This window comes from Nansenia antarctica (genome assembly GCF_963989245.1).
Source record: "Nansenia antarctica genome assembly, chromosome: 1".
Classification (NCBI taxonomy): Eukaryota; Metazoa; Chordata; class Actinopteri; order Argentiniformes; family Microstomatidae; genus Nansenia; species Nansenia antarctica.
The window spans coordinates 43,607,367-43,618,379 of NC_137674.1; the positions used below are offsets into that span (position 1 = coordinate 43,607,367).

The 11,013-nt window shown below is 43.2% G+C and overlaps 1 protein-coding gene across 1 annotated transcript; it reads right to left on the reverse strand.

Moving 5' to 3' along the window:
• Positions 1 to 2,495: 2,495 nt before the first annotated feature.
• bsdc1 (BSD domain containing 1) lies at positions 2,496 to 7,309 on the reverse strand (the record flags this gene model as incomplete). Its single annotated transcript, XM_080543475.1, has 10 exons — positions 2,496 to 4,105; positions 4,304 to 4,407; positions 4,617 to 5,150; positions 5,279 to 5,363; positions 5,653 to 5,721; positions 5,862 to 5,977; positions 6,102 to 6,156; positions 6,687 to 6,854; positions 6,966 to 7,082; positions 7,238 to 7,309. 10 exons carry the CDS (start codon positions 7,307 to 7,309, stop codon positions 4,076 to 4,078), a joined length of 1,350 nt encoding a protein of 449 aa, XP_080399601.1. The 3' UTR covers positions 2,496 to 4,075.
• Positions 7,310 to 11,013: the final 3,704 nt, after the last annotated feature.

Below are 11,013 nucleotides of genomic sequence, written 5' to 3' on the forward strand. Positions count from 1 at the left end.
AAGGCTGCAGTAATGTAATGCGTATACCACGGAGCCAAGGGAGCAGTTATTCCCTACAGGAAATTCCTACACAGCACTTCTGCTGACTAAGGGCTACGAGTGGGAAAAGCATAAGAAAGTAATGTACAGTACACACTGTCTACAGCCGGTTGGGGGTCCTGCGGAGGCAGAAATGTGAGCAAGGGATTGGTCTTCAGTTTGAGAATTCCAGTGGTCTCGACGGAATCGCACAGGGTTCCGTATAGCAGCAAGTTGGTTCTGTATTCATAGACAAAGCCTAACGGGGGGGAGTGATGTGAAATGATCTACCCTGATTTTGTGTCTTTTCTGAATGGCAGAATACTTGCCGGAGGCGAAAATCTTCAAAACATTCCACAGCCACATGTTTGACCGGGGAGGAAAGTATAGGCTTTAGTTTGCAGTACTCATGACCAATACGTGAGACGTTTCCAGCATGTCTCACCTTAGATAACAGTGAAACAATCAGAGAGAGAGAATGGCTTCTCCTCGGTCTTGACAGAGCTGTCCTGCAACGGTGTGTGTTGACAGTGAAATAGGAGAGTAGTGTATGATCCAAGAGAGAGAGGATGACAAATCAATGGCCGTCTCTGTCACCCAGTCACTCCACCTCCTCCTAGCCTCCCCCCCTCCCCCCATGACAACACCTCCTATTGTCTGACTAAAATCAATTCAACAGGCGTGTGTATGTGTGCGTGTGTGTCAGAGAGAGAGAGAGAGAGGGAGAGAGAAAGGGAGAGAGAGAGAACAAGAGAGAACAAGAGATAACGAGACAGAGAGAGAGACAGAGACACAGAGAGAGAGAGAGAGAGAGAGAGAGAGAGAGAGAGAGAGAGAGAGCAAGAGAGAGAGACAGGGACGGGGAGCAGAGGGAGAGAGGAGTAGGAGACATGAGGAGGTAGTAATTCTCTCAAGGTGTACGGAAACATCCGTGCCGAGCCCGACGTTTCAATTTAGTCTGTTAAGAATCTGAATAGAATTTTGGTGGAAGAATCAAGGAGAGAGAATTTCAGTAGTTCCCGTGGTATGGCCATTTCGGTAGGGAATCAGGATGATGGCAGCACCCATGTTAGAAAAGAGAGTGAAACAGTGAGCTGTGCAGGTGTTCCCTGTGTGACCTACATTAAGCCACCCTACGGCAGACTGCCAGCCAGCACAACACTGTACATACACCCATCCATTCTCATGTCAACCAGCATGCGAGGCCACATTTAGTGCCAAATACCCCAGATATAAAGTGTGCCGTGAGTTTACGTCTACTGTACATGTATTGCAGTGGATAGAAATGAAACAACAGCCCGTCTCCATCCTCTCTGATGAAGAAAGGCTGTTGTTATTGGCTAAATATTATGGTTGGAAAAAAATGGTATCCACAAACATATCCAATGCTGCTTTGGACAGACAAATAACAAGGATTACAATGTAAGGGAATAGGCCTATATTATGAGAATGCTAAGTGCTGGTGGCTAGTCATGGGCTTATGTTGATTCATTTGATAAACAATGTTGTTGACGAGGATGTAACCAGCCGTGAGATGGATGCTGCCTCCAGATGTATGGAAGGAGTGGTAAATCCCTGGTTTAGAGGTGAATGGAGCCACACTGCCACCTGGTGGTCTCGTACATAACACCATACGACTGTGTTCGGAATGGCATACTACTCATACTAGGTATGACATAGATTTGAGTATGCGAGAACATCGGACCCGGGGATCAGCGGACCCGGGGAACATAGGTACAATGTAATTCCAGCTTCAGATATCTACGGTTTCATTCTGACTAGTCATACTTCCAGTTAAAGATATCTTTAATTCCCATTAATTCAAGATGTCTACATTGTCCTTTTAAGATATCCAATCATGTTCCCAGTCTGACTCATCAAAAAAGCTGGGTACGTGCATGGGAATTAAACTTTTAGACCAAACCATTTTTGCATTGGGCTGCAGGAATTTGCTCTTGACCACTATGTGAAGGAAAATTACCAATATAAAATATAACAACAAATGTATTTTTAACACAATATTCCAGCATATTATTTAACGGTTAGAGGGTCATTTTAGGGCCACCCCTGACCTGGGGCCTGGGACAACTGTCCCGTTTGTCCCCCCCTGTCGGCGGGCTTGAACATAGCATGGCCCTTGACAACTACTACCCAAGGGATATGCCTACCTTTCCCCGTTGGAGTTGGTTGGCAAATGTTTTAGTTTACCCACGGTATGGTTAGTACGTTTGTTTAAGTTTTTCCTCAATGTTTTAATTGAAAATCCATTATAGCCGTTTTTCATGCGTTACCCAGGAGATGGCGCGTTTCGTCAAAATACAGGAGAATGTTCATTCTGGTCTGTCGGCGGTTGACTTGTGAAGGTTCCTACGTGGCAGAGAATGGAGATATGATAGCTTATAAAAAATAGATTTGTATGGCTAAAATAATATGTTTGTAAATCCAAAGGCACTATCACGTTGCATGAGACTCTTTAATGACATTGCTCATTTGAAAAATTGAAGAAAATATACTTGCCTAAAAAATTAACAGCTTTAAACGCATTGGAGTTTAAAGTGCAAATACATGTAAAGTGAAATACATAGAAAGAGAACTTGAGACATGCAACATACATTATAAACAAGTAATTCCTCCTCCAGAGACAAGCTTAGTCAATGACCTCATAACAAAAATGTACAACATAAACAGTACACCTTCGGCACAACATTTTGCATGTGATTGCACTTACATGCAATGCACAGAATAATTATATTAGGATGAAATAAAGCACTCATTTTAAATATGTAGACTACATTTTTACGCTGCTTTGAGTCTTGGCCACTGTTAACACTAATGAAGACAATGACTACAAAAGATGAGAATAGCGTGAAATATACTGCAATAATAAGCGTATTGATACATTAATCAAGCAGACACAGCCCTCATTGCCTCTTGGTCTTCTTAGCTTACTGCCAACATCATGCTAAGCAAAGCAGGCTTAGGATCTGCGGTCTGGAATGTTCCTTTGTACATCAGTTAAACATCCAAGCCCAATACTCTGGCACTGTGACACCAGGACAATTTTGCAGCCTCTTTATTGCGTCATAATTGACTTCTCTCTTGACAATACGAGCACCCTCCTCACCCAGAAAAATAGACGTGGACAATAGAATCGTAGATGTGAACAATAAAGGGACAGAAAATAAAAGACGGGAAATGTGAATCTGTGTGGTCACAGAGATGACATGTTCACATCAATCATTTAGCATGAAATGGAGAGACAGAGAACAAAAAGAATGTAAATGTACAACATGGATTGGCTGTGTTTAGAGTCAGATCTGCTTCTTGTGTCACAAAAACATCTGAATAGCATTTTTCACACTATTGTCTTACAAGGCCATGTATCTAGAGCTGAGAGTAAATACAACATGAAATCTTTCTATGAAGGCCGAAGTACGTGTCCAGTTTAAATATTCACTTGCATAAGGAGTTCTGAAATCACTGAGGGGGCTAAACAATAAACCTAAAGAGTGAAATCATAAACCACCAAAAAATCTAAAATCACTTGAATAATTTCCTCTTAAGAAGGGTGATAAGCAGCTTTACAGTTAATGGCTGTTCTGTAGCCTGAAGGTATAACATAATTCCCCACCCTCATAACTTTCATAATGGCATTTCAGAAGAGAAACTAAAGAACTCCCCAGATGTGGTGTAACGACTCACGTCACGACTACTCAATAGCTTTAGTCAGACAGAACACCAACCACCCTAAATTAGTGTCCTATCCTCGCCCTAATCAGAAGTCGCTCCAAGAAATAACTAAAGAGGTTTGAGTTCTAACCCTTAAGACCTTAGAAGCACAAACTGTCAGCTGACAGTGCGGTCTATAATCTTATCGCCTTGGGACTTCCACTGCTCTGCTAGCGGGTCAGCAACATGGTCCAAAACCCATCCGACATTCACTCCCCTACGGACAAAACGTGACATGGTGACGGCGTGGACAAAGAGTTAAAACACGTTAAGCATGGGTCGTCTGCCGAGAACTCGCTTTAATAGTGGGACACAAACACTACCGCCATCAGTCCCAGTTCTCCCAGTCCTCATCCAACTGGAACACAAACAAAAAAACATCCTCAAGTTAAACACACACCGAACACGATCGCGAAACATAGAGCACTGTTACAAGTCTGATACTGTATACAAAACCTCAAATACAGATTTGTGATAAACGATGCTAGTATGAAAACGGGAAACGCCACAACCTAAAATGGTACAGTGCTGTGATGCCGTTAGCACCGTGACCCACCTCTCCTGTAGCGTTCACTTTAGAGAGGGCCAGTTGGACCTCCTCTTCGGTCATGTCCAGGTCAAAGTCTTTCTCCCAGTCCTCGCTGACGTCCGTGCTGGACCCTGGAGGGAGTCAGAGAACACACAGGGTCAGAAACCCAACAACACAACACATCTACTGGATCAGAATAGTCAGTCAAATACATAAGATGTCTAATTCTGGTTGGAGGGATGTGGACAAAATACTGTCCACTGGAATACTGGCACTCACTGAGAGCACCGATTATAATGTTCCTTTCAAAGATTCATCAAAGATTCTACTTTTCATTTACCCTTCTTGCCGTTGTTTGATGGTGTTGACTTCCCGCTGTCTGAGTTGAGCTCAAACACTCTCAGGTCCTGGGGTCCCTCCTCTTTGGCAGGCTCTGGCCTGGTGGTGGTGGTGGTGGTGGTAGTGGAGGGTGTGGTGGCGGAGGGAGCAGGAGTCCGGGCTGTTCCCACTTCTGCTGCAGCCCTCTCTGTGGGCTCTGGCTGGGCTGCAGCCTGTACCTGAGCCTCAGGCTCCGGGCTGCTCCTCTCAGGGCCCTTCGCCTCCTCCTGCCCCTGGTCCCGTCTCTCCTCCAGGCTGGCCTCTGTGAGTTTGTGGCTCAGCTCCACGGCTGCAGGCTCCGGCCTCACCTCCACCTGCGTGGGCAGGCTGATGCTGTCGCTGCTGATGGAGAGGGTGGCGTCGCGCTCCCCGCTGGAGGACAGGGTGGGGCTGAGCAGGGTGGAGGCTGACTGGAAAGGGGGCAGCTGGGTAGCGGGGTCTTCCAAAGGGGGAGTGAAGTCAAGGCGGGATGAGGATGTGGCACCGAGGAAGTCATCTGGGGTCGGAGGAAATAAGGGGGTGGGGGGGGGACAGTGAATGCACACGTCTGACTGCCTTCATGTCAGACCTCAAAACATCACTACATGAACAGAATTTATTTTATCTCCCTTATTCCAAACATACCCTCATCCTCTTCCTCCCAGCCCAGAGCCTCTGTGTGGGTGGTCTGCTCTGCTCTCTGCTTCAGGGCCACTCTCCTCGCCTCTTCCTGTTGATCACAATAAAAATACACATTAATTCCTGCAATACAATGTAATATTGCTCCAGTAAGAGACTCATTCAATCTCTTTGCAGTGCTGTAGAAGCTATACAATAGGACCATTTCCTAAATATCTATGTTTTCCAGTTATACTACAGTGCACCAGTGATATGAAGTGAAACTAAGACACGTTGCACTGAAGTTGGCCAGCAGGTGGCACATGACACAAACATGAGATTAGAACAATGCGTTTTATTCCAATGTCCATGACAACTCCTAATTGGAGTCAGTGTGTTACCTGGTCCAACTGAAAGACTTTGTAGAAATACCGATGCCAGAATTCTGAATGGGCTACAGCTGCTGGCACCTGAATAAGAAAACATCATATATGACATCAAGCATGTACCGTTAGCTCAAACTCAGTCATTCATATTATTCTGTCATCCCATTAATTTGCTTTAATCTGTGTCTGGTAAAAGGCTTTACAAAAAGAGTAACAAACGGTACCATTTTGGTGTACAGGGCTCGTATAGAAGGACTATTGACCAGGAGCTCAGAGACCTCTCCTTTCTTCTCCTCCAAACTGAAGCTGCTCAGCCAGTCTTCAAACTGCTCTAGGGGACCTGGAACGAGCCAATCACAATTAAAACAAACCCAAGAGACAAATCAACGTTGACTATTGTCCCTCATGCTAGGGATTGATGCCTCCTCAATAGAAGAGGAGCGGAGAGACATGAGTTGTCTCACCATCAGGCTCATTGCAGTAGGTCGCAGGGTCGGCCTGGAGACTATAAAGACGAGCCTGGGGGCAGAGCACAAACAGGAGCAGCTTCAGACACATACACACGTGACACGTCATGTGTCACAACCAATACTGAACATGGAACAAAATCAATCCATTCCACACACTGTAAGATGTGTCCCAAAGAACTGTTTTGTACACACAGTTTTTCCATCAACTAAGCCAAGTTGTTGTCAGTCTAATAAAAGAGCATTTATAGAGTATGTAACAGTGTGCAGATCATTAATGTTTTTGTTTTTGGAATGTTCACTCAATTTGGCCATTGGACAATGTTATTTGGATTTGTGCATAAAGGTGTAATTCTATGGTTAAGCAATCTTATCTCTGCAAAAGATTGTGCAAAAATAGTTCCTTACTGGTTGGGACAGGCAACATATAATTGTGTAGCCATCCAATCCATTTTTGGAAGTTTATCAACACTGATGATTCGACATTGATTCATACAATACAAAATATCCAACGGTCAACATTTGGCATCATACTGAAGAAACAACTTGTGACTTGGTGACATCTGACCACCTGGAGCTCACCTTGGTGCTGTCATACACCTCTGTGGTGCCTGCAGGGGTTGCTACGAGCGTAATGACATCACAGTCAATGGTCATATCTGGAGGAGGCGCAAGGGTGTCTGTTATCACACCCAAGAAACTAGACAAGCTTTTCTTCACCTTCTCTGTGGTGTCAGAGGATCCTTCCACCTAGAAGGGAACAGGATGAGTGACCTTGCTGTGTCACAAGGGTAGACACAGTAAATATGTGGCTGTGTTTTTATCTTGGGAAAGTGACCCAGACAAAAAATAAACAAGTACCGCTAGTTTGCTTCTGACAGCACTGGCTGTGGCCACAATGGAGCACGCTGTGTCATGCTGTACCACGTTGGAGAACTCTGTCAGGTCACGCTTTATGAACTCATAGGCCTCAGACGACTGCAAAAACAAAATGTATGTTGAAGAGAAATCAATAAAGCCTGCGGGGAAATACAGTGCAGATGCTGAACACCATGCAGCCTTGGTCCTCTAATGCAACATCAGGAGGGATAATCAGATTAGCAGCTGGTTTACTAACATGAATGCTTGCTTACCTTATCTTTGACGGCCTGGAAGCTTTGTTGAAGCCAGCCTCCCCACCAACCTTCCCTAGAGTCATCAGACATGGATTCACATTGTTAGATATCAAAACAAAAACAAAGGAAAGGTGCGAGTGAAAAAAATCCTAGCAACGGTATATTAGGCAGCTAGCTGGCTACTTATGTCAGCCATAGCCGTTGATACATATTATATGCACCACTGCAGTCAAAGACTATCCAACACACATCGCCAAACATTGGGAATTTGCCGTGATACGTTGACGAATAGCTAATACGCTAGGTGGGGGTTGGCTCTTTGACGTTAGCTAGCTAGTCAGCTAACCAGACTTGCTGGTTAAACTACATTTTATTAGGCAATTATTTCATCATCCGAGATGATGACACGACGTAGTTTACGTACACATGTCCACATGACATTTGTAAGAACATTTTAAAGTTTCTTGGTAAAGCATACTACAATCCAATATGCTAACACGTTAGCCAGCAGCTAGCTAGCTAACCAGCTGGTGCAATAATATTTTGGTAAACAAACCTTGACAGACGGACTTCCTTTAGACTTTCGAACAGAGCTACACACTGCATCGCTTCTACACAGACGACGCTAGCTACAGCTAAATGTCAACGAAACAATATTTGATGGATACGACATCCAGTGAATGTAATAGGGTAAAATAGTAAATTATAAAACAAAAACTATTTTGCGACTTCAGACTCACCCTTCAGCCATCTTCAGAGCATGACATCATCAATATTTACTGAACTCTAACCCCGGCTGTCTGTAGTAGTGTAAAATAAAAATAATATTAATTCTAAAATAAATGTGGCAGTCTGGCAGTCATTTCCAATAGTACTTATTATGTTAAAGATGTTCTTTTGGTTATTCGGGGCATTATTATTATTTCGGTAAAGTCGTTTGATTGTAATTTGGTCAACTACGGTAGCTGCAGAGGATCATACGGTTGAAGGCGGACATTTACATACACACATTTAAACTCTGTTTTTTTCCACAATTCCTGAAAACATTTCTAGTAAACATTCCCTGTCGTAGGTCAGTTAGGATCACTACTTTATTTTAATAATATGAAATGTCAGAATAATAGTAGAGAGAATTGTTTATTTCGGCTTTTATTTCTTTCATCACATTCCCAGTGAGTCAGACGTTTACATACACTTAATTAGTATTTGGTAGTAAGTAAGTAAGTAAGTAAGTAGGTAAAGCTTTATTTATATAGCGCCTTTCGTACATGAAATGAAACTCAAAGCACTTTGGTAGCATTGCCTTTAAATTGTTTAACTTTGGTCAAACGTTTCGGGTAGTCTTCCACAAGCTTCCCACAATAAGTGGTGGAATGTTGGCCCATTCCTAGTCCTGACAGAACTGGTGTAACTGCGTCAGGTGTGTAGGACTCCTTGCTCGCACACGCTTTTTCAGTTCTGCCCACAAATCTTCTCTAGGATTGAGGTCAGGGCTTTGTGATGGCCAGTCCAACACCTTCACTTTGTTGTCCCATTTTGGCACAACTTTGGAAGTATCCATTTGGAAGACTCATTAGCGACCAAGCTTTAACTTCCTTGCTGATGCCTTGAGATGTTGCTTTAATATATCCACATAATTTTCCTTCCTCAGGATGCCATCTATTTTGTGAAGTGCACCAGTCCCTCCTTTTCCCTCCAGACATAACGATGGTCATTATAGCCTAACAGTTCCGTAGGCTATATACAATATAAAACACGAGTACAATAACAACAAAGGTCAATTTAAAAACATCCTAACAAATACAACATTACAATATATACAGGATATACAACAGTAAAACAGCAGAGACAAGGGGGAGATTATTTTAAAAGCAGGTGCAGTGATCAGAGACTATATCTAGTTTTTAAAAGAGTTTTTTTTTGTGTGGAGCTGTGGATATAGATACTTTAGTACATGTTTACTGCAGCATCTTCACAAGGTCCTTTGCTGTTGTTCTGGGATTGATTTGCACTTCTCACACCAAAGTACATTAACCTCTAGGAGACAGAATGCGTGTTGCGGTATGACGGCTGCATGGTTCCATGGTGTTTATACTTTTCACTTTGTTTGCACAGATGAACGTGGACATTTCTCCCAAGAATGAACCAGACTTGTGGAGGTCCACAGTTGTTTTTCTGAGGTCTTGGCTGATTTATTTTGATTTTCCCATGATGTCAAGAAAGGCACAGAGTTTGCAGGTAGGCCTTAAAATACATCCACAGGTACACCTCCAATTGACTCAAATGATGTAAATCAGAAGCTTCTAAAGCCATGACATAATTTTCTGGAATTTTCCAAGCTGTTTAAAGGCACAGTCAACTTAGTGTATGTAAACTTCTGGCCCACTCGAATTGTAATGTTGTAACAATTGTTGGAAAAATTACTTGTCGATGTCCTAACTGACTTGCTAAAACTATAGTTTGTTAACATGAAATCTGTGGAGTGGTTAAAAAAAAAATGTTTTAATGACTTCAACCTGTATGTAAACTTCCGACTTCAACTGTACCTCACAACGAGTCATTTGACGGGCAGCGCCGTTGTTGCTGCTGTTATCCAGAAAATACCTCATAATTTATCCCCACATGTTCGACCATGACCCAGTCTCTAGAAGATAAACTCTTTGAAGAAATTATGAGAATAGAAACATAGCTTCAAAACTTTGTGAGGGACACAATAGTGATCTGAGACAATGCATTGCTAGATGAGTATGTACATGGCAGGCATTGTGTATTGTCTCATGCAAAATCTGTTTGAATAAATAGTTTTTAATAGGACAGAATCATGTCTACATTCTAAACTATGTTACTGTCTACTTGATCGGTAATGTTTGTTCATAATCTCCCATCTGTGTGTGTGTGTGTGTGTGTGTGTGTGTGTGTGTGTGTGTGTGTGTGTGTGTGTGTGTGTCTGTGAGTATGTGTGTGTGTGTGTGTGTGTGTGTGTGTGTGTGTGTGTGTGTGTGTGTGCATGCGTGTGTGTGTGTGTGTGTGTGTTGACCCCCTATCCCAGCTGTGTTTCCCTTTCATCAGTATACAGGGTGACAGAGAGCCAGACTTTACAGAGCAGGGAGTAAAAAGGTCAGGCTGCAAGCTTCTGGAAGAGCGCTCTCTCCTAATTGAAGTTCCCCTGATTCCAGACGCAGCACAATATGTGCGTATGTTCTGCAATATGTCTCCTCCTGTCCAGCCCCTCAATCCCACTAATTGGGTCCTTCAGTTCCCTAATTAACTCTGTCGATCCTGCCTCTGCTAAGCTCAGGGTAACACACACCCCTCTATTAATTGGCATCCTCTCCAGTTTACTTCTCCATCTGGCTCAAAGGCTCAGGGCGGATACAGCTAGCATGACCACGGCTATCTCCTACAATAGTAGCAATCCCTACAGTCGTTCTCTACGTTCAACTCACTGTTGAAGGTTCTGGGACCATCCTATTTTATTCCTCAAGTGCTGACAGTTCATTGTATCCATTGGGGGAGGCTGTTGATTTTTTTTTCTCTTGTTTGTTTCATTTGTCTTTGTTTCTTAAAGATGTCCTTCATGAAGAAAAGATGGTCTAACCTCAAAGCTGTGCAAATATGTTATGTACCCTTGCAGCTTTTGCAGCCACCTACATTCCATCTCTCTCATATGGCAAGTCGAATTGTCTACTGTTGTATTGTGGATCACATAGCTGTCACTCATCACAACAAGCCCTAAACGCCCCACATCATATTTGCTTTCTGTGAGTTGGATCTGAATTGCCTCATACATGGTA